The sequence below is a fragment of the Coffea eugenioides genome, chromosome 4 (assembly GCF_003713205.1).
Source record: "Coffea eugenioides isolate CCC68of chromosome 4, Ceug_1.0, whole genome shotgun sequence".
NCBI lineage: Eukaryota > Viridiplantae > Streptophyta > Magnoliopsida > Gentianales > Rubiaceae > Coffea > Coffea eugenioides.
The window spans coordinates 43349688-43375090 of record NC_040038.1 but is presented as its reverse complement, the minus strand read 5'-3'; the positions used below and the strand labels follow the sequence as shown (position 1 = coordinate 43375090).

At 37.7% G+C, this 25403-nt stretch overlaps 3 protein-coding genes across 7 annotated transcripts; 2 read left to right on the top strand and 1 right to left on the bottom strand.

Moving 5' to 3' along the window:
* Positions 1-1278: 1278 nt before the first annotated feature.
* On the bottom strand, positions 1279-6433 carry LOC113768315 (anaphase-promoting complex subunit 8-like). The gene is made up of 4 exons (XM_027312615.1): positions 6227-6433; positions 5772-6105; positions 1889-3139; positions 1279-1791 (listed from the first exon to the last, which is right to left on the bottom strand). Exons 1-4 carry the CDS (start codon positions 6310-6312, stop codon positions 1720-1722), a joined length of 1743 nt encoding a protein of 580 aa, XP_027168416.1. The 5' UTR covers positions 6313-6433; the 3' UTR covers positions 1279-1719.
* A 323-nt stretch (positions 6434-6756) lies between these two features.
* Positions 6757-10960, top strand: LOC113767339 (pentatricopeptide repeat-containing protein At1g74900, mitochondrial-like). 5 transcript variants are annotated; one of them, XM_027311400.1, is made up of 5 exons: positions 6757-8366; positions 9137-9231; positions 9908-9984; positions 10082-10139; positions 10518-10960. In XM_027311400.1, the coding sequence occupies exon 1, from the start codon at positions 6867-6869 to the stop codon at positions 8340-8342; it is 1476 nt and encodes a 491-aa protein (XP_027167201.1). In that variant the 5' UTR covers positions 6757-6866; the 3' UTR covers positions 8343-8366; positions 9137-9231; positions 9908-9984; positions 10082-10139; positions 10518-10960. The 5 variants fall into 5 exon arrangements, with proteins under 5 accessions (XP_027167201.1, XP_027167200.1, XP_027167198.1 ...); XM_027311399.1 differs by having other exon boundaries at positions 10082-10164; XM_027311397.1 differs by lacking the exon at positions 10082-10139.
* Positions 10961-18698: 7738 nt separating this feature from the next.
* LOC113768678 (E2F transcription factor-like E2FE) lies at positions 18699-21952 on the top strand. Its single transcript, XM_027313131.1, has 11 exons — positions 18699-18904; positions 19071-19138; positions 19327-19379; positions 19532-19609; positions 19710-19763; positions 19857-19968; positions 20083-20153; positions 20253-20325; positions 20412-20473; positions 20692-21103; positions 21693-21952. The coding sequence occupies exons 1-11, from the start codon at positions 18774-18776 to the stop codon at positions 21779-21781; spliced, it is 1203 nt and encodes a 400-aa protein (XP_027168932.1). The 5' UTR covers positions 18699-18773; the 3' UTR covers positions 21782-21952.
* The last annotated feature ends 3451 nt before the right edge of the window (positions 21953-25403 follow it).

Below are 25403 nucleotides of genomic sequence, written 5' to 3'. Positions count from 1 at the left end.
CTAACTGTAGTTTTTACTCCAAGGGTCGATGTAATTGAGCTGCGGTCCTAGTGTTTCTCCCAATTATGTCTGGTGTTTCGGATGAGCTTGTCCCAATTATATCTGGTAATAGAATAGGGAACCACTATGATTAATCTAAAAAAAGGCCCCACGAAGTCTTTTATAACGTGCCAATCACTCGCATCTCTTTCCCTGTATGAAGGAGCATCAGTACTAGCATACTTGATAGGAGATTGACACAGGCGGTAGAGAGGTCTTCGGATTTCCCTTTTTTAATCCTTTTTTTTTAAAGGTTTTTTGTTGAATTCAGCTTGATTTGGGATAATTCGAAGTGACTCGGTGTGACTCGATCGTTTCAATCCGTCGCGGTGAAGTCTCGACCGATTTTTCGGCGAGTCAAATATCTCGGTATCGTATCGGACTGAGCCGAGACGGTGACGACTTGGCTCGGCCGAGTCTTCGAACCATGGTCACTACACGTTGGTTCTTTTACGGTGAGGGGATGATTGTTATTGGACCATCAAGTCAAAGGGGATAATTGTAATATTTAAAATTTGAGGGGATGTAATGGTAATTTGGCCAAACCACAAAAGAGGTGAATGTAATTAACCCTTCTTTGAACTGCATGACCGTTAACGGAAAACGTTTTGTTATGTAGTTTTGAGTACATTCCTAATTCTGAGGAGGCTCCTAATACTTTGGGCCACAGCTAAGTCAGAGTAGACAGACGCTTCTATTCTGCTATTTTTTCCACCCATCTATAGTTATAAATAGTGACTAATTTTTCAACTTGTTCTTCAATAAATAAATATGGATATGCAATTTTATTAGTTTCAAGTGGATAACCTAATTAAGCCCATTAATTAATAGCTATTAAATAGATAGCTTGGGACTACCTATTTAGAACTAATTAAATTAGACGTAGATTCAAATTCATCAGTAAGTAAATCTAAATTACTACCAATACAATAATTATATTCTTTTCATGAGCACTTGAGAAATACTTGTAGCCATTCAATAAGATCCAATTTCCCGATAGCGAAAAGCCGAAAACCATAACCGAGGACAATAGCCTGCTGAGACTCTTGCAAGAGGCACCAAATGATGCAACACAAAACAACTCCCTCAAACTGGTTTCAGCTACCCACTCCACTTCAATTAATCTCATGGAAGATTTCACATGGAGCACAGCTAAATTCATACGAGAGATGAGACATACTATAGCAACAACCAAGCATTAGAAAAGTTTCACCAACTGAAAAGGATCCGATTCTTTTTGAAAGCTACCTTGATGAGATGATGGTTTTTCTGTTGCAGAAGGGGGGATATGGGAAAAAGAGAATGCATTCACTTTACTGAAGGGGAGTGCAAGTATTATTCCAGTACAAAAACTCACACTTCCCAGAAGGTGTAATGCTTCAGCACTTACAAGTTACCATCTTCCAGTAAATAAATATACGGTCCCAATAAGAGTGACTACTTCTTGTAAAGAATAAGGATAAACAAATAGTAGATTGTGAAAAGACTGCAACAAATTTCTGACAGGAAACTGTAAGTACTTTAACAAGTAAACAACAGCCATAGAAGTTCTGCCACCTAAATACTTGCTGTTTCATGTGAGCTCTTCAACCTTTTTTTCACGTCAGTCAATTATCTGAAACCCAATTTCCATAACTCTTTCATGACTTCTATTTGCATGTAAGGTATGAAGGAGAGAACTTAAGGCGGAAAGAGCTCAACATCCTTGGCAGATCTTATCCCTCGAAGAAGACTTTTTGCTTCTTCCTTTTCCTGCATCAGGGTCAAAGAAGTGTCACTCAGTAAATCAAAACCAATGAGTATGAAACTAATCTGAGATTAGATTAAGAAGAACAGGTTCAGGACTTACCGGGCCAGTATAATCTAGAAGACGGGTACAATACACCTCTGCTTCTTCAAACCTCTTCTGATCTTTGCAATATCTGGCCAAAAAAGACAGAGCTTCAACCATGTTTGGCCCTTCCCTTTCTTCAGCTTCCATCCTCTCCAAATCCTTCTTGTAGTAAAATGCTGCCTCTTCAAAACGATCAAGTTCTCGGTGCAACTTGGCTAGCTGATGAAGTGCAATCGCTTCCCGGTCATTACAATTCACAGCCCTTTTGAAACACTTAATTGCCTCCTCAGGCATGTGAAGCTCTTCTGATTTGTAACACTGAGCCATGGCAATCCACAACCGAGAATCATTTGGCTGCAAGAACACTGACTTCTTAAAGTAATGCAGTGCATAAAAGGGCATTCCCATCATCTCATATGTCTGGCCCAACCCATACCAGGCCCGATAATCACACGGATTAATATCTACGGCCCTCCGATAGGCATCAACAGCTGCTGGGGTGTTTTTCATCTCAACATATTCGTGACCCATTAATGTCCAAGCTGATAAATAATTCTTATTTAATTTAAGCGCCCTTCTAAAATACATAACTGACTTCTCATGCTGCCCCTTGAGACTGTAATAGTTTCCAATTATACAACAAGATTCTGGTCTATATTTATCCGTCAAAAATACTCTATGTGCAAGGTAACTCAAAGCTGAGAAACACTCCTTTGCATAAAGCACATTGGAATACATATCCATGTCTTCAACTCTGTGCGGGTCATTCCTCAGAAGTTCCTCAAATATAACTTCAACTTGTTCAAATTCCCTCAGACTATACTGAGCTTTAGCAATTTGAGCCTGCACGTAATTGCTGAAACTGAAAGTTCCTTGTATATATTCATATTTTGCCAATGACTCGTTATGCAAACGAAGTTCCTGATACGCGTTGGCAAGAAAGAAGTCTTTCATCCAATGGTTAACGAGATGAAGACCATTCAGTATTTCAACTGTAGTACACAGTGACTGCAGCTCAGACCAAGCACTCCAGTTCCAAGGGTAATTGTTTACAGACTCTACAAGAACAACCCGAGCAAGACCCTCATTGCCTTTTTCCTTGAGAACGAGACCATACAGAAAAAGACAAAACGAGTCAATTGTTCCACACTTGCGAAGTCCTGACAACTCCCTCTCAAGTGAAATTAGTTCTTTATTTACAGCATCACTCTTCCCTAAAGGTCCCTCTAGTTCCATCGTCTCCTCTTCCTTGCGCTTTTCACCAGCCTATTGAAGGAAAAGTAGAAAAGTATGACCAAACTGTACAGGAATCTAAGAAACCAACTTCGCCTACAACAAGCAAACTACTAAAGTTAACTTTTCAATAACAAGCACAATCACTATGCCATCCCAGATTTAAACATTAAATTATAGCAGGTCGAGTTGAAGGTTGGCATTGGAACTCAAGGATAAGCTTGTTAGCATACAGAAAAAGTGAGGCCATAGTAAGTATGACCAAGCACTACTAAATCTAAGAACTAACTTGAAAAATAAGCATGGAACCAAACTATTCAAATTTACTTTCCAACAAGAAGCATAATTACAACTTGGACCCGATTGATTCTTTAAATTTTTTTGGGGGGGGGGGGGGGTAGTTGAAGGATGGCATCGGAACTCAAAACACAAGAATGTAATCATACAGTCCTCATATTTCATTATATCATCCTCCAAGCTTCTAAAATAAAGTATTGGCTATGATCATTACTGGTCAGCTAGATTTGTCAATCTTCTATTAATTTCTATAACTTCGCACTTCACACAAAATTAGACATTTCAACAGCTTGAAACTTTTACAGCCAGCCCAAATTGGAACCCATAATTGAAATTTAGCCCTCCAACTCCAAAGGTGGTTCAATTGTTAAGAAGCCAAAGGAAATTCAATTGTTAAGAAGCCAAAGGAAAGTACTAAAGTCATGACATCCAAAATCCCCATTGCTAGAATTTTAGAGCATAATAGACATAGAACCTTCTTGCACGTTAAGCATTACAGGTAATGCATAATAGACTTGCAAGTACACTCTACCCATTCAATGCTTTAAGCACTACAGGTAATTCATAATAGCCATAGAACCTTCTTGCAAGTACATTATGATTAGGACAAAGGAACATCATTGTACTTAACCACAAAACCAATCTCAGGCTCTTGCAAATACAATTTGAACCACAGAATGACGCTTCTCTTCATGCTTCACCAGCAACTCAATCTCAATATTTTACAGGATATACAGCCACAAGCATTCTTCTCCTTTAATTTCTTTCCATTTTTCTAATTGTGCCCTTAGGATAATACACCAAAAAGAGAAGGTGGGCCACTATAAAAACTAAATTACCCCCAATCCCCTAACTTGCATAGGCTTTTCCAACGAAAAACTTATTTTTTCATGGAAAAAATGACATGCAGCCTACCCTTTACTCTGTATCTTGAGGTCACAGAATAGGACCCATTTTCTTTCTTAATTAGTTCTTGTTTTGAAATTTTGAGTTCAACAAAATAAAACAACATGAAAAGAAATAAAGCATAACAATAGCTAGCTGATCAAATGAATATCTAAATTCCATTTGTTACTCCATCCATCAATGGTGAAAAGCTTTTGTAAACTTCAGCTCTTCTTCCCTTCATTCCCCGGGCATATAAAAATCTGAAACATGTGTTTGGGGCTAAACTGCCAGTGTTTTTAAATTTCAAAATTACAGAATAATCATTTTGGGTTGCCAAGGAAATTTGCAAGTCAGTGAACAATCCCTTAAAGGTGCATAAACGTTCATCTGTAGCTCATGGAACTCACACACTAATATGAGAGTTCACATCATTACCTAGCAACAGTCAAAAACAAAGTTGGTGGGCCTGCAAATGGAAACTTTGTGCATTATTTGGAAAGTGGCACAAATTTTGAGGACTAACCAAGAAGGAAAGTATGAGATTATCAATGGGATGGAGGGAGTAGTTATTGCTAATGATTTCTAGTAGAAAAAGTAAGAGTTTGTGTATGAGAAAACTTGATATAGACAAGATGGTACTGTGACAGATCCAGCAGGCCAAATCATTGTCACTCCCAAACCCAAAATGTAAACTATATAGCAGTGTCAGGTGAAACTTATATTTAGACCACTATTAGCTTTGTTATTCTTATTATAGTCCGCTGTTTAATTGAACTTGCCATCATTTGTCTTAGTCTAGTACTTTTTTTCATTCATATCAGGCTTCTAACTGCTTCATGGGAAACTTTAGGTTGCCTTCTGGGAGAATTCCATGTCCAACCCAACTCCACTATTTGCACAACATCAACTTTGAATGTAGAAAAGACCAAAAGACTCAAACGAAAGTACCAATGCATGAAAGCTTGCTCCTAAACTCACACATATACAAACACTTTCCTGAAACTGGAATGCAAGGCAGCGTTTAATGTTCAATCGGCATAACAAATGGTACATTTCTTAAACCTAATGCTAATATCCCAAGTTAATCAAATAGCTCAAATTTCAACTTGTAACTCCACTGCAGGCGATGCAATTAATGCCTGTGCAACTAATACAAAGTTATTCAACTTTTCATTGTTGCTACCTATTTTATTGTGGATGGGTTATGTATAAACCAACAAGGTAGCAGAATCATTTCTTTTTGTGAAAGTTCCACACTTAAGACTACCTGACGCAACTAAAGAACTTATACGTGGAAAATGTGTATTTTGTGGCCGTCAGTATCTATATAATTTAACACATCACTTAAGACCGAAAGCTCAACTTGAGTGCTCCTGAAATCAAATTCAATAAACTACTTTACCATTGAAAACAACAAAAAAGGGAGAAAACTCAAAATACTAGACAGAAGCAAATGTAAAGGATGAGCGAAGAAAATAACCAAATATAGCGCATAGCAGCCCAAGAACACAGCTTTCTTGCTAGTCTGCTCGCGGAGCACATGGGCTGCTCTCCGATACTCCCTGCAATCGAAATAAGACTTCGCCAACAAATAAAAATCACTCTCCACGGCGTCGTTTTCCTCCTCAGAAGCCGGTGGGGTAGATATAAATGACACGCCGGCAACGGGAGTGGAGTTAAAGGCTGCCGCAGCATCCCCGGCGCCGTCTGTGCGAAACCGCCGGCGAATGCTGGAGCTGCCGCGCTGGAATCTCGTATGTGACGGGGTGTACTTTGCCGGGTCTTGCTCAATCCCCACCAACTGCTCCGCTGCCCTTAAAAAGGTTGAAATTTCGGAAACAATTATCAGAAAATAAGAAAAATGAGAAAACCCGTCATAGTAATTAAATGAAAATTAAAGTATTTTCTGGGTTCCCAGAGGGCAGATGCGGGTACCATCTGGAGGCGGAGTAGAGGCAGCGGTCACTGAGTTGGCGGATTGCTGTGCGGAGCTCTTGTCTACAGGTCGCTTTGCTCGCCATTTTCCCAATGTATCTTTTTTACTAGTTTTATACTTTCATGCTCTCACACATAGTCAGTGTGGAATGCACGTACTTCTGGGGCGGGGATGGGTGGTTTTAGGGGGATGAGGGGCGGAGGGCGGCGGAGGAAGGGTGGGTGGGTTTGGGGGGAAAGTGGAGCGCGGGCTGCTGATGTTTGATGAAATGCCTGTGCTGAAATTCAAAATTTCTGCTAATCATTTTCCTTTTCAACGAATAAATTGTTACCGTGTGAAAAAAAATATGCAGCTCCGTTAATGTTGGGGATTGAAATGCACTACTTTCAAAATATAAGGGCTAAACATGGATAATTTGAAAATGTGAAGGACTTTGTATGAAATCTTTCCATTACTTTTTTCCATTTTCTTCCTTTTTTCCCCCTCTTCATTTTTTATGTTTATATCTTCTGCCACCGGCGGAAGCTCCCCGCTTGCCACCGCCCGCCAGTGTCGCCACCGTCGTCCATTTCCTTTAGCAGCATGATAGAACGGTGGCGTTTTGCGGTCTCTTCTGCCACCGTCTTGCTAATTTAAATTATGTCAAAACTACACAAAACAGCGATAGGCCCCAAGTTCCCCGATTTCTCCTCTGCAAAAACCCCTCTGAAACCGCACATAGCCCCTCCGCCACCACCGACAGCGGCGGAGGTGGACGTTACCTCCATAACCAACCTCGTTCTCAAGACAAACCCAGAAATTTTGACTCAAAATTTACCCACCCTTGTGCAATGGACCCCTGAGCTTGTCCACACGATTCTCAAACGCCTGTGGAACCATGGCCCGAAAGCTCTCCAGTTCTTCAAAGCCCTCGACCCCCATCTCTCTTACACCCACTCCGCCACCGCATTCGACTACGCCATCGACATTGCTGCCAGAATGCGGGATTACAAGACCCTATGGGCCCTTGTGGCTCAAATGCGGACTATAAAGCTCGGTCCTGGCCCGAAAACCTTCGCCATCATCCTCGAAAGGTATGTGGCTTCTGGCAAAGCTGATAAGGCGGTTGACCTTTTCTTGTCAATGCATAAACATGGTTGTCCTCAGGATTTGACTTCGTTCAATTCTTTTCTTGATGTGCTCTGTAAGGCGAAGCAGGCTGAAATAGCCTATAATCTGTTTAAGGTGTTTAGGAGGAAGTTTAGAGTTGATATGATTAGTTATAACATTCTCGCTAATGGGTATTGTATAATGAAGCGAACGCCAAAGGCATTGGAAATTTTGAAGGAAATGGTAGAGAGAGGATTGGAGCCAAATGTGATGACTTATAATATAATTCTTAAAGGTTTCTTTAGAGCAGGGCAAACGAAGGAAGCTTGGGAGTTTTTCTTGCAAATGAAGAGGAGAAAATGTGAGATTGATGTGGTGACTTATACTACTATGGTTCACGGTTTTGGTGTTGCAGGTGAGGTTGAGAGGTCCCGTAAGCTGTTTGATGAGATGGTTGGAGCTGGAGTGCTTCCCTCAGTAGCAACTTACAATGCTCTGATTCAAGTTTTATGTAAGAAAGACAATGTGGAAAATGCAATTTTGGTGTTTGATGAGATGTTGCGGAAGGGCTATTTACCTAATGTCACTACTTATAATGTGCTCATTAGAGGTTTGTGTCATGTCGGTAAAATGGACAGGGCAGTTGAGTATATGGACAAGATGAAAGAAGATGAGTGTGAGCCTAATGTTCAGACATACAATCTTGTAATTCGATATTATTGTGATGATGGAGAATTTGCGAAGGCCTTCGAATTGTTTGAGAAAATGGGTAGTGGGCATTGCTTACCTAACTTAGATACTTATAACATCTTGATCAGTGCAATGTTTGTCAGAAAGAAATCCGATGATTTGGTGGTGGCAGGAAAGTTGTTGATAGAAATGATTGACAGAGGATTTCTGCCTCGAAGGTTTACTTTCAACCGCATTCTGAATGGGCTTTTGCTTACGGGTAATCAAGAATTTGCTAGAGAGATTTTGCGACTGCAAAGCGGATCTGGCCGGCTTCCTCGTCATTTGAGACTATGATTGTGTTGCATTACCTCAGGCAAAGTATGTTTGCTTTAAAGATTGCAATGGTCCAACCTTTTCCATTGGCATGCAAGTTTGTCTTCTGCATTTTCTTCAGTTGATATACTTGAGGTTTAGGATTTGATGAAACTTCAGCTTAATTTTCGAACTGAAAACTAATTATTGTGTTCTATGACAGTAGCAGTGCCAGATAAAAGACAATTTGTTACATTCATGTCTTGGAGCGAGATATTTAGACTGAACTTTGGAACTATCAATGATCAAATTGTTGAAAATGCGAGCTTTTGCTTCTTTGTTTGGGTCAATTCCTTGTGGCAAACTGTATTTATAAATAGGATTGTTTTCCAGTTCTGGGCGTGCTGGACATATTGTTTTGAAGTTTATATTCTTGGAAATAGATGGTTTTATATTCGATAGCACCTTTTTTTTTGGGTTGCATTGGTTTGCATTTGGAGAATTTCTTTCACTTGACTGTTGCCACAATCACCTTTGTGTCAATATATCATATCTGCAGAAACAAAATTTTCCTTTATGACTATTTGCTTACTAGGCTTCTTTCTCAAGATTGGATTAACAAAGGTCTATAATTGTAACATTTTACATGAATTGTTAGCATTTTTCCTGTGAGCCAGTTAAAGGTTGGGACCTTGAGAAATGAGTCTATCAGTGGGACATCCTGTTTGTGCTTATGTTTCTGTCTTATCTAATTCAGCTTAATTCAAGAAACAGAAACTTGTTTCTCCATACTACTAGTTATCTAATTCAGCTTTTCTTCTTGAGACTGAGAATAGGAGAGGAAGTATTCAGTAAATGATGGAATTGTGCCGGCGAAAGGAAGGGCAAGGTGGAACTTTTGCAAACCTTTTGATGATTGTTTCTGCTTTAGGTACTTCTGTTCTTTCCTTTATATTCTTTAACGTGGGTACTCTCTTCTGCATTTGGAGTCCATTTGCTTTGTGTTTTTTGGAGTGGGAAGTACCTAATGAAGGATTGGCCTTACAGTTCTGGAGCAAGGGAGGAACATACCTATTGCTGATTGCATTAACTTAAGAACATGCATGCTTTTATTTACTCTATCACAATTGCTAGTAAGTCAAAATTGCGAAGAAAATAAGCAATCAATTTGTAAGATTCTCATTCTTTGCTTTTGTACTATCCAGTCAATAAAGAACTTAAAGAAAGAAGAAGATATAGATCATGTTAATATCCTCTTGGAGATAATGATCCAGTGAAGGATGGAGTTACAGACGGTAAAATGCCAAGTTTATACGCAGGCTGCAGAAAACTAATGGTCTAAAGCCTACAGGAAGCGCTTGATCATAGACCACAGTGGTGTACCTGGGCATTTTGCTACATTTTCAATGTTAGCAATATTCTTATAGAAGTAGTTAATACAGGGGTTATTCCATCTTATTACTGTCTCAGTTAAGAAATCAACAGTTGCTTTATCATCCATATCAGAAGTTGTACGTGGTATTGTATATGTCGTTTATTCTATCTATGAAGTACTTGAGTTGGTGTTTGTCACTGGACTAAGTTGTGAAATTCTTGGTACATGTCAGCTTTTAGCTGAGGAGTTGAAGATGGAAGTGAAAATATGGCTTTCCAGATTGCCACCATATTGCTCAGCTTTGCTTAGGTAGGTGAAAACCTGGAAGGTACTGTACTGATTGGAATGCAAAACCTGGACTATTCCTTTTGTGATGCAAATGATAGTACCTTTTGCCAACTTGCAGGATACTGGTATCTTTATCCCAGGCCTATGCTACTAGCATCTGATCCTATTTCACTGTAGTTTGTATAATGTATCAAAATAGGGGTGCTTACCATTCTATTTCTTGATCACTTGATTGTTATTCTTGGAACAAATTCTGTTTTTATTTGCCCATGTCAAACGTACCAACGCCAGTATATTTCCCTTGTACAAGTTCTAAGAGATGTGATTCTCATTATGGACATCTGAGATCAATAAAACCTATGAAAAGGTCTTCGTCCCTTGGGTCACACTCTTGATAAGTCCTTATTTGTTTCTCCATTTCTTTAAGTATGCATTTTGTAGTTCATTTTAGTTTTTTATTATTTAATTGTGATCATCTCTCAAGATTTGAAGAATTGAGAATTTATGCCCCAATTGATCAAGTCCCTCTGATCTTTTGCATTACTATTTCTCAGAGGCTGTTTTAAGTGTGATGCTTCAAGTATCTTGAGCTCAAGAAAGTTGATTTCAGTACCTGGTGGATTGCAAAGTCAATTGCAAGAGAGAATGCATATACACTTGCTTGCTACAGTGAGGTTCGAAGTAGTCAAACAAAGAGAATAAACAGCAGGTGATAAGAACAATAATGTCCAGTGATTCATGCAGGGGCCTGGTGCAGTTGTTGAAGGTGATGCTACGAGGTCCCCTCTGGTGTCTGAAACCTGCTGGGCATAATTCAAGTTGAATTGGCCTGTTGGATTTTGCTTCAGGGGTTGTAGTGATCTACGTTTAGTGATCATCTTGCATTCTTAAACTGCATGCTCCTGTATTTCTCATAACTGAACCACAGATGAAGGGTGTACTAGAGATCGTCAACATGATCCTATAGTAAGTGAAACCGTGAACAACATAGTGCAGATATCCTATCCTACATGCAGGACTTTCAAGATAGCAAGGATCTCAATGTGAAGTTAGTAACCAATGTGAAACATTTCCAGAGTCATTGGAAAGTAATACAGGACATGAGCTTATCCATCTGGTTTTTAAGAAGGCCAAGGAACAAAAGAGCAACTCTCAAGCAACATTGATGAAACCTCCTCCTTCCTTGGGGGTTGCTTTAAGTTTGTACTCCTATTTATTTTGTTGACAAGCTGCCCTTGTGTTCACACTTCATTATTGAAAATTTTGTTTGAAAAAAAAAATTGTAAAGGTTTATACTAAAACGATCACTCCTTTTAGGTGGATCCCATTTGCATGTACATATTCATGGAAACGTTGTAAAATCGAGTAAGATTGAATAGTGAAGTTAATTAACAATAATTAACAAAAAAGGTTTGGCGCCTAATTCCACCAATATAAGGGGAGTCCAAATGCATGTCAATTGAAAATTGTACTGATTGGTAAGTATGTTGGTGTTATACTTTGTGGATTTTGAATGGAAAAAACATTAAAATTTAGGGATAATTTCAGAAACCTCCCCTGAGGTTTCTGACAGTTTCACTCCCCTCCCCTGTGGTTTCTGAAATTCCACAAACCTCCCTTGTCAGATTATTAGGTCCCATTTCTTACATCATTGGTGCCAAAAAGACTTAAATACCCTCACAAGTTTGCTAATATTTCTTGATTATCTGGAAAAATTTAGTTAAGTTAATTATAAACACAATTAATGTAATTAATGAAAAATTAGAGTCCCAACAACCAATATAGAAAAGTGCCTTCAGCAAAATGGTGCCAAACTTTTTATCACATGACTCAACCAATATATTAGTTGAGTTTTTTATCACATCGCATTAATATTTCAATGCTTAGAGCTTCTTCTCTCTTCTGCAGCGACTAGTAGTAGTAGTGTATTAAAAGAGCAACCGCACATTGCAATGTCCTTCTTTCCCTATTATTAACGGTACCAAATCTAGTTTGACTGCTGATTCTCTGCAGTGATGTAAATCAAACCATTTAATGTGGTATATATCCTACTATTTTCTAATTAAACTTACAATGATTTGTACCCACTACAATGGAGAAGCAGAAAAATCTTTCGATGAAGCCCGCTAGATTGCTGGTGTTTCCTCTCACAATCTCTTCCTCTTTAACCTTTCTCGCCGTCTTTTCCATTTGGGTTCTCAAAGCTACCCCTCCATTTCAACGCCAACAGTCCCTTCCTCTTCATCTCCCCTTCAACCAAACTCCTCTGCAGAGTTCCGGTCCCTTCCTACCAGTTCCTGTGGTCTCGAAAACTCTAGATCCTCATGTTTACCGGGGAGATCTTTCAGCAAAAAGCATCAATTTCTTCCCGACAGGTGGAAACGTGGACATTTCGGCTTCCGACGATGCAAGTGATCCGAGTACAGCAACAACAGCAGCTAATGAAATCCAAATAAAAGTAGGTACTACTAGTTTCAACGGCATCCATAGATCCAATACTACTAGTACTACTACAGCCCCGGATACAAAATTCTCAGCACTTGCTCCCAACAAGAATATTGTGCCTAGAAAACCAGGAAATACATCTGGGAGTCCCCTGCATCCGACATCAGCGTTGCCAGTCAAGATTTAAGGGCCAAATAATACAACAACAACAGCAACGGGTAATGGAAAATATTAATCAAGAGGTAAAACTTTTGAGTAGGATAAATCCAATGCAGGAAAACAACAGGATGAGTAGAAGTAGTGGGAGTGAGCTAACATGTGATGTTACCAACGGATGTGGGTATTTGACCAAAGTTATCCCCTGTATCGAAATAATACTTGTCCCTTCATTGACGAAGGCTTTAATTGTGAGGCTAATGGAAGGTTGGATAGAGATTACATGAAATGGAGGTGGCAGCCTCAAGCTTGCAACATTCCCAGGTAAAGGCAAAAGGCCAGCCTTCATTTTGTGGGATGAAAAAAAAATTTGTTCTTTCCACGGAATTTCAGAATTTGTTCTTTCCACGTAAAGGCCAGCCTTCATTGGGATAATTTCAGAATTTCAAAATTACAAAATTCACCTCATGTGATAAAAGTTTGTTCCTGTGTGAATTCCAGAATTCACCTCTACTGCTTGAACTGGCCATTTGTGCATGTGTTTGTTGCTGCTGCAATTCATCCAACTCCAAGCACTACAGTTGCATCCAATACCAAGCACTTCAGTTGTTTGTTAATTTGTTTGTTGCTGTTTGTTGCATCTCTTGCTGCTGCATTTTACTCTCATAAATAGCCTTCTGAACTGGCCGTTGCATATGGACGTTAGAACTGACTGCTAGAAAGAGCCGTTGCCTTCCATTTTGTTCACTACAGACGTTCAAACCTTAATGAATGCATTGGTCTCACTTACACCCCCTCAAGTTTCATTCTTCTTAAATTCCCTGCTTTTTCTTCACATGAGATTAGCTTATTAATGCAAGATAATAAGGGCATTTGTGGTATACACTTATTTCTCTCTCCAGCTAGTGATTTTTTATTGTTTGTATTTTTAAATTGGGTCTATTTTGACATTGTCTATTTAGTTTTAGGGGAGGTTTGTGGAATTTCAGAAACCACAGGGGAGGGGAGTGAAACTGTCAGAAACCTCAGGGGAGGTTTCTGAAATTATCCCTAAAATTTAGTGGATAGAATAACGTGGAATGTGATATTTGATCATATTCCTAAGGGATAATTTCAGAAACCTCCCCTGAGGTTTCTGACACTTTCACTGACATCCCCTGAGGTTCTCAAAATTTCACTTACCTCCCTTGCTTTTGATTTTGTGGTAACAATCCAGTCCAAATCAGATTAAAATATTATTTTCATGTGTGAGAAGGTATTTTTATTCCATAGCTACCCTTTGCAGAAGTTGTATTAGTAGAAGATTCAAAGAAGAATAAATGATTTGGACTAATTAGTAAAGTTGAGGGGGGGTAAGTGCAATACAAAAAATTGCATGCACCAGATGTGCCATGCAACAGTTATTTGGCAGATTTTGCAACGGCTAGCTGCAAATTGCAACGGGCAGAAGGTTTGCTGTTTCAGTAGCAATAGCATATAAAGCAAAGCAACTTAACTACCTCTGAGGTTTCAAGCTATTAACTACGTCAGGGGTGTCTTCGCATTTGTGAATTTCACAAATGCGAGCTTACAAGAGCTCGCATTCGTGGAATGCGAGCTCTGGTTATTGAGCTCGCATTCCACGAATGCGAGCTCTTCTCAATTTTTTTTTTTCCTTTTTTAAGAGCTAGGGAATTATTTCTAGGAAGCAAATGCGAGCTCTTATCTTTTTTATTTTGGTATTTTTTGAGAGGTAGGGAATTATTTGCAGAAAGCTTCTAATTTTTGTTTTAAAAAATGTTGCAAATATTTAAAATTTTGCAAATAGCTCGCATTTGTTAAATTTGACTTGCAAAAATTGTATTTAACTTTTTTGTTAGATTTCGCATTTATAAGTATGACTTGTAGAAAATTAGATTCAAATTTAGATGTATTAGGGTTTTAAAAATATTATATAAGTGATAAAAATTTTATAAATTGTAAAAATAAAATCAAACTGCTTGGATAATTAAATGTTATATTTGAATAAGAAATAATACAATAATCATAATAATGATAATACAATAATATTGGTGTAATAAAACTGCCATTAATTTAAATATTTACTTATAATGCCCAAAGAGCCTAATTACCAATTTTTTCTTCTCGCGCTCAAATATAACATTAACCCGCATGCGAGCTAACCTTGAAATAGAAAAAACACAGAATCCCGCTTGCGGGTTTCAGGAGTATTCGGATATTCTCATATGCACCTATGCAAATTGAACCAACCGGATATCTTATCCGTATCCCATTTTTTTAAATAAAAATCTTATAAATTTGAAAAATAAAATCAAATTTAGATGTATTAGGGTTTTAAAAATATTATATAAGTGATAAAAATTTTATAAATTGTAAAAATAAAATCAAATTTAAATAATTAAATGTTATATTTGCATAAGAAATAATACAATAATCATAATAATGATAATACAATAATATTGGTGTAATAAAACTGCCATTAATTTAAATATTTACTTATAATGCCCAAAGAGCCTAATTACCAATTTTTTCTTCTCGCGCTCAAATATAACATTAACCCGCATGCGAGCTAACCTTGAAATAGAAAAAACACATAATCCCGCTTGCGGGTTTCAACGTTATTCTGCGCTTCGTGTGTTTGCTTTTGTTTTGCTTTTGTCTTTTTTTTTCGAAATGAAGGGTTGGCGGTGGAGCTTAGTACGAGAGCTCACTGAACTCTAATAGGTTTCTAATTAGGTTTCTAATAAAAACTTCGTTCGATATGTGATATTTCAGCCGAACTTCGAATCCATGGCACTTATTACGCGCTTAAGCCACCTGTCCACATTAGCAATCAAATGGCTTGATATCAAGAATTCCACAAAGGTAAATTACCTAATAACCTTGCAAAATAGGCTATCCATCTTCCTTGAGTTCATATAAAAACATTATTCTAAATACCAAAAAGGACAAGCTTGAATTCCCAATCCCACCTGTGTACATAAATTGTTCTTATTTGATTGAACTTCTTGTCTTGTAACAAATGACTCCACAGACATTTTCTTGCAAAGTACGTAATTTGAAGTCAGGCGTGTAATCTTGCATGACAAGAATAGGTACGTAAAGAATAAGAAAATTCATTATGTAACTTAAACATAAACGGTAGTAATTAACCCCAACTACTTGGGATATATCTGTAATTTTGGCCCTGATGACGTCAGAAAAGGGGCCCAATTTTTTATCAAGGGAGGTAAGTGAAATTTTGAGAACCTCAGGGGATGTCAGTGAAAGTGTCAGAAACCTCAGGGGAGGTTTCTGAAATTATCCCTATTCCTAAATGTAACATACGTTTCTAGTTTCAATAAAACTGTCTTCTATCATAAAAACTACTTAACTATTACCCCTTTCCTCCTCCTCAAAAGGAGATAAGAATTTGTCATCTAGATTTGACATACATGTACCTGTGTTTGGATTGTAAAAAATTATTTCAAATAATTTATAATCCAAACAGTATGTTCGAGGATAAGTCGGAGGTTCCTTGGAGTTTTAGAAATTTAATGTACTCCACTACCATGAACTCAACTGTTATAGGGTGAGCACTAATAAGTGCAATTTCTTGGAAGGTTTTTTTGCTTATCTGATCTACTACACAATTAATTAATCATTAAGCACTCTAAATCGTATTAGTATTATGTAGTTGTAGCATTTTATAAAGATACTAATCAGAAAAGCTCCACATGGTTGGGTTCCTTAGTTAGGGGAGTGAGGCAGGGATGGTTCTTTGAACAGTGTAACATTTTTTGAATATTTTATAATTTTATGTAAACTTTTCATACATCTTTATAATATGAGATGTGATATTTTGTTACTGTTCATGTGGGTCCCATATATCATTAAAGGTGTTTCTGTCATTAAGTTTTATGAATAGTTCACATAGAATTATATGTTGTTAACAAAAAAGTTATATCATTCAGAACGATTGGGTTCGTTAGTTAGGCGAGTGGGGCAGGGACGGTTTCCTGAACAGCATAACTATTTGTGTGGATCCCATATATAATAATTATATTTATATTATTAAGTTTTATGAATAATTCACGGGGATAATTTCAGAAACCTCCCCTGAGGTTTCTGACAATTTCACTGACCTCCCCTGAGGTTTCCACAATTACACTGACCTCCCCTGGCAGAACTTGGGACCCAATTGCTGACATCATATAATGCAAAATTACTATTATACCCAAGACATTTTGTGTTATTATAGGACTAAAATATGATAAGGCAGATGGTGTTTTTGGATAGTATTGGATTGCATTTCTATTTATTTAATGTATGGTTATGAAATTTGTAATGATATTACTCTTGGATTGCAGTTTTGGTTTGCACCTTATTACTGTTAATGTTTTATAAATGACTGTTTTAGTTCTTGGATTACATCTTACCTCCAAAATTTGGGAATTTACCCAAATTTTCCATTTTCTAATATTCCTACAAATATGCAAAATTATGCATATCCCTCAAATCTACCCAATATTAATGTTTTGTTAAACTCTAAATAACAAAAATATGAAATATAATATTTAAATATATTTTAATACACACAAGTTGGACGGGTAACTAGTGTGTCAGAGAGTTGCCATAATCTCCTTAAACCCGCATGCGGGTTTAAAGAGTATTCGGATATTCTCATATGCACCTATGCAAATCGAACCAACCGGATATCTTATCCGTATCCCATTTTTTTAAATAAAAATCTTATAAATTTGAAAAATAAAATCAAATTTAGATGTATTAGGGTTTTAAAAATATTATATAAGTGATAAAAATTTTATAAATTGTAAAAATAAAATCAAATTTAAATAATTAAATGTTATATTTGCATAAGAAATAATACAATAATCATAATAATGATAATACAATAATATTGGTGTAATAAAACTGCCATTAATTTAAATATTTACTTATAATGCCCAAAGAGCCTAATTACCAATTTTTTCTTCTCGCGCTCAAATATAACATTAACCCGCATGCGAGCTAACCTTGAAATAGAAAAAACACAGAATCCCGCTTGCGGGTTTCAACGTTATTATGCAGGCGGGATTTTAACCTGCTTGCTTGTGAACATGTACCACATTGCTTTGAATTTTTGTGACAAGAGGAAAGCTTTGTCTGATGAATGTATTTGTGAAATGACCTGAGTGGTGGTAGATGGGTTAATTGGGTCGGTTGCGTTACCCAATTGTTTATATCCATAAGTAAAATTTTATGATTCCCATACCCATCCCCTCACTTTTTCTTATTTATTTCTGATTTTTATTAGTTTTCATTAATTCACCAATATAACTTGTACACCTACCTTAAGGGCATTTATGGGAACAAAATTTCCTCTCTTTCCTGAAAACACTTTTTTATGTTTACTTTTGTGGTCATGGGCTGATTTTGTTACAAAATCAGAAACCTCAAGGGAGGTTAGTGTAATTGTGGAAACCTCAGGGGAGGTCAGTGAAATTGTCAGAAACCTCAGGGGAGGTTTCTGAAATTATCCCTAATTCACGTAGAATTATACATAACAGTTGTTACTAATGACAACAGTTCGTGCCTTTGCTCCGTTAGTTAGGTTAGGTTAGCAAGTCATAGTCAACCCTGGTATTCATTCCCTTGTCTGGGCTAGAGCGGACGAGGGGCTTGGACGGTTGTCAGAGATAATCGTCCCAAGCAGTTCACGGCCTGGATGAGGCCTCAAAAATTTGTGCGGCTCAGATCACGTCTTGTAACTCGATTTTCACGCCGTGTGGGACTCACAAAAATATTGTTCTATTGTTACTCGCTATTGTTCTATTATTACATCTTGTACAGATAATATTACATCATGTACAAATGGTGTTACACCTTCCGGAGCGGTTGTTCTGACAACCGCTCCAGCCCCTAGAGCTGAGCAGACCAGATAAATTGCCGCCAATTGACGTTGGAATTGTGGAAGGCCAAAATGGTAAATAAAACCTCCGCTCATACAGGCCGGCCGGGCTTCAGATTTTTAGTACCCACCCCAAAAAAATAAAATAAAATAAAAAAGGGAGTTGGCGCTTTCATTCGAACTTTCAAAATCCCTCCTTTCATTCCCAGATCTCCTTTTCTAATTCCGCCAAAATCTTCTCTTTTTCCCCTTCTTCTTAACGGCTCTCTCTTTCTCTCTCGCATACTCGCACAGTAGTAGTAGCAGCAGCAGAAGAAGAATGGGAATGGAGTTGCTGCCCTCAACAAATCAAGCGTCCGAAGCAGCTGCTGCCGCTGCCGGTGGTAGTGGTGGTGGATCTCAACACATTTATTGCCGTAAACAGAAATCTCTCGGCCTCTTATGTTCCAAGTACTACTACTACTACTACTACCTTTTCTTCTTCTTCTTTTTTCTTCACTATTCATGTCCCTGCCCAATTTTCATTTCTATTACAGCATAATACTATCAATTTTCGTGTTTCATTTTTTACAGACTAAAAATGTCTGATACATGTATCTTGAATGCAATAATGCAGTTTCTTGAGATTATACGATAGGGAAGGTGTCGAGACTATAGGGCTTGACGACGCCGCTGCTCGTTTGGGTAGGTACCCCTTGCTTCTCTTCTCCAATTTTCACTTACTTCCTTCGCCATTTTCCTTTTTTTATGTTTGTTAATTTTCCCCTGCACGTGAATTAGTAGCAGTAAAAGATGTTACTGATTGGATTCTTCTAATTTTCTATATTTTTTATTCTCTCGGTTAAAATTAATGCTACTACTATGATGTTAAGGTGTTGAGAGGCGGCGGATCTATGACATAGTCAATGTCTTGGAGAGCGTTGGTGTAAGACTCTCTCTTTCTTTCTTTTTTCCCCCCCTTTTTTTTTAGATTTATAGTATTACTATATTTTTATACTTCAGTCTAGGCCTTCTAAAATTAAATGAATTGGGCCAAAAAAACCTGACCTTGCTGTCTTGGAATTTTCATCGGCTCAGGTTCTTGCTAGGAAGGCCAAAAATCGCTATACTTGGAAAGGTTTTGGCGCAATTCCTTCTGCCTTGCAACTTCTTATGGTTGGTTGGTTGGTTGTCTTCTATCTTTTTTTTCCCCCTTGTCATGTTTAATCTTTCTTGTGTGAAAATGGTACTCAACTGGGCTCTCATGGTGTCATAGGAAGAAGGTATGATGACGAATGAGAATGCAAATGATGGAACTTGGTCTGTAAAAGTATGCTTGGCCATTTTCATAACTCTTCTTCCTTCCGGTTTCCTGCTATATTTTGTGCTCTTGTATGATATGAGTACCATTTTCTCCTTTTAGACTTCAGATGATGAGGAGGACGATACCTACTCAAGTCTTAGCAACTACTCAAGTCAGAATCACAACTTCAACCCCATTTCTGCTCCAAAGCTTCCACAGTCATCCAAATATGGTACTATTATTTGCTTCTTTAACTGTATGATATGCTCTGCTGCTTATTGTGCAGTCAGTTTTGTGCTAGACTTCTATCGGAATTGTTAGACTAATTTATCATCCTGTACTTCAGCTGACAACAGGAAAGAGAAGTCTTTGGCATTGCTCACCCAAAACTTTGTTAAGCTATTCCTTTGTATGGATGTAAGTGAAACCACGGCTTGAATGATTAACCTTTCCTGCTGGCATAATCAGTCACACTGTTCAGCTTTTGGGTGCCTGAATTGATTTATGTTCTTGTAGATGGACATGATTTCTCTTGATGATGCTGCAAAGATATTGCTTAAGAATGGAAAGGATCCTGCAATGACAAGAAGTAATTACCTTGTCAATTTGACTTTCATTGTATTTGGTAGATATCTGGATGTGGATGATAACATTGTTTTCCATCATATGCTGCAGGTAAAGTCAGAAGGCTGTATGACATTGCCAATGTGTTGGCTTCAATGAAATTTATTGAGAAGGTAATCCCATCTTTTCTAGTATGTGTATAGTAATGCACAGGACTCAAGGAAAATATCCCAGTCATGTAGAATGGTTAAGATTTTATATAGCATTGGTGCAAGAACGTTAAACTGTTTTCAAACTATGAGTTGGAGACCATGGAACTTCTTAGGATTTGGAGTGAAGCTTTAATGGCAACATTTACATATTAATCACCTGCCATTTGCATGACGCGCAGACACATCATCCAGAAACAAGAAAACCTGCTTTTAGATGGTTGGGTATGAAAGGTATATCTGAAAGCGGAGCTGATCCTTCAGCTATTGATGGGTCTAAGAAAAGGGCATTTGGGATGGATCTGACAAATATGACTGTTAAGAGGAGTAAGGTGGAACCGGTGGGGGATGGAGGATTGCAACAGGGCATGAAGGTACAACTTAAAGCACAAGTAAAACGTGAGGCTTTGGAAGATGAGGTTCTTCGGCCGAAATTGCAGATCGACTCAAGAGCCAGCACAAAAAGTTACCGGTTTGGCCCTTTTTCCCCTGTGAATGCACCACAAGTCGCAGCTTCTGAGGATAACAAAGAAACACAGAGTCATGATTGGGAAAGTCTAACAGCTACTTATCGCCCTCAGTACCATAATCAAGGTATTATGCTTGATCACACAATAAGGTACATTTGATTGTATAAGCCTTCAGGAAACCTATAAATGGGGCATTCCAGTAACAGTTTTAAATGTGCAGTTGTTCTCTTTTCCAGTTTCTCCATTTTGTGCTGTTTGGTGTGTTGGATAGTTACATGTTTCGACTAGAATTCTATGCTTAGGTGATTACTTAGATGTTATTCTTACATTGATACTTCTCTACATACAGATTACGTTTTACAATGATTGTTACTTCCTATAGTCTATTGCCTTGTGTTAAGCGACCTGTCCCTTTTGTGTCTGCATCCTGTTCTTCAAGTAGGAGGGATTATAAGTAGGAGGTCCTGGGTTCAAGACCTCATATTTGCTCAAAAAAAAGTACTATCATTCACCCAGTCATAAATTTCAGTTTTCGAGATTGTCTGTTTACCAGTTTGCTATACAGCCTTCATATTGTCGATCAGATTTCAATTAAAAAATGATAGGATCTGAATAACTTAATGATGGTAGGTATGTACCTTTTGTGCATTATGCCCTAAAGGAGCCTGATGTGATTCATTACTAATAGAATTTTGGTGCTTCTAATGTTTCAGCTTTGAGAGATCTTTTTGCACATTATGTGGAAGCTTGGAAATCTTGGTACACTGAAGTTGCTGAGAACCCGATACAACTGATCTCCTAAAACTTGCTTTTTGTATAGTCATTACTTGTACTCACAAAGCACGGCAACTAAGCTCTGAGATTCATTTCATGGCAGAGTAGATAATCTCCATGCATCAGCCACAAAGTTTACACTCTGTAAAACTCAAATTCAATATTGATTTCAATAATACATTACCAGAGTGAAGATCCATATACTCTTCTTCATCTAGCTTTTACTGCTTTATGTCTGTTTGGTGTTAGCTTTACACCCTGTAAACTCAAATTCAATATTTTTTTCAATAATACATCACTAGAATGATGCTCCATATGCTCAATATTTATTTATGTCTGTTTGGTGTTAGCTTTAGTTTAATCTTGGCCATGTTCAGTGCACCACTTAATAGTCATTTATCAAGGTCCGACTTTTGATTATGCTCATCTCTGAAACGCTAACTCTTCACCCAACTTTTCATTTGTGGATTTAAAGCAGAAAGCACTTAATTTTGAAGAGATCACTCAGCTGTAGTTTTCAGAACTGTTGTAAGGTGTTAATTTTATCTATTTGTCTATATTATCAATGTGGAAAGGAGCTTAAAGGCTGAAGCTTGAGTTGTTTTCTTTGGATCAGAAGTTCTTCTAAGCTGAGTCCTTCAAAGTATACAACCCTAGAAAATGCTTTGATGAACATTCTAACTTAAGATTTACAGAATCTAATCGATGATGTCTGGAAAGTCAATACGTGCTTAGAGAAAGTAAAATACGGACCTCTAAGGAAAGACTTTTGACAAAATCTGGAAGCACTGTTTCAAAGATTGCTGGTGGACACTCAACAACTCGTTGAGTATATTATAAAAAAAATATTTGGTTCTGCAAGTTGGATTCATATACGAACTCATAAGAGCATAAATGAATGTCCACTTGAATTTAATTGAATCGTCACCATTTTTGTTTACTTCTGGCAAAATATTGTAAGTACAGTTGGTCTGGACTATCATTATTCAGTCGTGGTATGTCATCATCTGGCTAGCTATGTGGAGGTAACTCTTGTTTTGTGTTATAGTTTATAGTGGGGCTCAAATAAACAAGCAAAGGGAGAGCCTTTTACAGGGACCTGTAGTTACTTTGTTCGGAAAATTAGTAAGCACATGATTAATCTAGACAAAGAGGTGTATTCTTTTAGTTATAGTAAAATGTGAAGCATGATGATGAAGGTGTTCCTAGGAACTGCTAGAGGTAAGTCATCTTCTCCAGATGTATCTATGAGTACCATACTACCACAATCATCAAAAAAAAAAAAAAAAAAAAGAAAAAGAAAACTTTAGCCTCTAGCCAACTGCCAAAGTTCCAGCAGTTTTTTTTAACAAAGATAATGTTTTCCTCTTTCATCGATTTGTCTCTTCTACTAAGTCTCATTAAGGAGTTTCCAATTATATGAGAAGGGCAGCTATGAAATAAGGCTGGAGCTTCTCAGATTGTAACAATGCATCTCTATTTGGTTATCTGCAACTTTAGTGGAGGATTATTCAAGACCAACCCGGTCAAGCTGGAATCTGGACTGAATGAAGGTGAATCCTGTAGCAAACGAGTATTTTTCTCATTTGTTGATGCAGGAGTGCATTCACGTGGGTTACTGCAGGTAAAATCTCCAATTCATAAAAATCTGCCAGAAAATTTTCTGGAAGAGGCTGTTTTTGGCTTAAAAGATCACATCTAAGCCTCAACAACTTTAAACATTACAGAATGGGGCCAAACTAGGCTGGAAAGGACAGTAAGGTCTGCATCCTCATTTTTTCTTTGCAATCTTACCAAAGAAACTTGAATCTGGTGGAATCAGTATTGTAGATTTTTTCCTCAAATGTAAAAGAATATGTTTTCTCCAAATTATCCGCTCAGCCAGGTATTTTGGCAACACAATAATTTTAATCTTAAATCAAGACCATTGGATCAGTTTGTTTATTCCACAAAGCTCCCTGAGGAGATCTAGACTACACTTTCTTTCAGCTAATGTTGCCACAGATGTTCAACATTTCCCTAATCTTTTAAATAGGCTTGGAACTTAGACGTATGACAGTCAAAGTGATTAACGAAGATAATTCCAGTTCTGTGATCAAAGGGACAACTAGAAATGATCACACACTGTTGCACCATTGGCCATGCATTGAGGGTGAAGAAATTTAAAAAACTCCTGTAAATGCCCACTGATTTTTCCAGGCTGCAAGGTTTTGAGATGATATCAGATATGTTTAAAGCTCAATGAGATCTTGCCTACTGGGGTCAGTTTAATTTGAGATGATATCAGCTATGTCTAAAGCTCAATTAGACTTTGCCTATCTGTGCAAGTACTTGTCGGTCAGCATATCTTTCTTTTTCCTTTTCTTTTCCTGGTTAGCGTATCTGTTTTCAAAGAATTAGTCATTGGACTTTGTTCATACAATTCACACGCTTCTGTATTCTGATCAAGAACGGACGTGTGCTACTGATAGATTGCACAATTTGTAAGAACCTAAGTTAAAATCATTCAAGCTCAAAGTTTCAACATTAAGGTGAAATGCTATGTATTCTGAGTAGATCTTTGAGGCTGAGGTTTTCTTATAGATTTCTGTATAGAATTCAAGAAAAGAATACCAGCACTGATAAACTGCATGAAATCAGAAAGAAACTCGAGTCACATCTCTTCTTCTTTTATTTGCTATCGTTACTGGTCCTTTTTCTTTCTTTTAAATTTTTTTGGAGACCTCACCATTTTTGGTTACAGCTTACATGCCACTTCGAAGAACTGGAAGTGCTTAACTGATGCAAACGAATGAGCACTGCTAAGACACAAAAGGCAAAACATGGATACTACTGGATATAGAGGACTTAGCTAGACAAAAAACACTACTAGTACTTGGTACTATGAAAAAAATTTTCTTGTTCCCTTTGTTAGAGTAGTTGTTTTGAGCACTTGAATTCTTGTAGAATTTGATCATCAAAACGTCATCTAACAATTAGAAAACTGTAAATGCTCCCGAATATTTAGTCAAAGCATTAATCTTAATTGGGCCATCCTGAAATTTATGCTGTGGAGGCAATGGCAATCATTCTTAATTTATCCATTGGTTATGCCGTAGGGCAACAAGCTTTACATCCAGCAGAGGAGAGGGAACAGAAGAATCTTAATGCCTTGATAATCACCAGGCCTGTGTTCTCCCCCTCTGACTAATCATTTACTCAGGACAGGATCACCAATCATGAAACTTTTCATTTGATGTATCCTTAGTACCAATGTAAAAACCGTCCATCTGTACATGCCAGTAACATGAAATGGTCGAAACTTCTTGTGCAGGTCCAGCTTCAGCTGCACTCAGACAGTGTCCATCTATGTCTTTATCATAGACGTTGAACTCTTGTTGCTTGGGATCCCACCAAAAGTGGCAAGAGTAGGTAGGTTGTCCAGGCGAATCTGCAAGAAAGACGGTGTTGAATTCACTTCTATCTGCAAGCGATACGTTGCCGAAATCACGACCTTGGGATGATTGACAATGAACAACTAATGCAGGGGAGTCATTTGTGAGGGAATTGTTGATGTGGAGAAATACTTGCTTGTATTCACCATCACCACCCTCAATGACGTGACTTGAGCAAGAAACCTGCAGACATAATTGAGCAAGGAAACAAAGAGA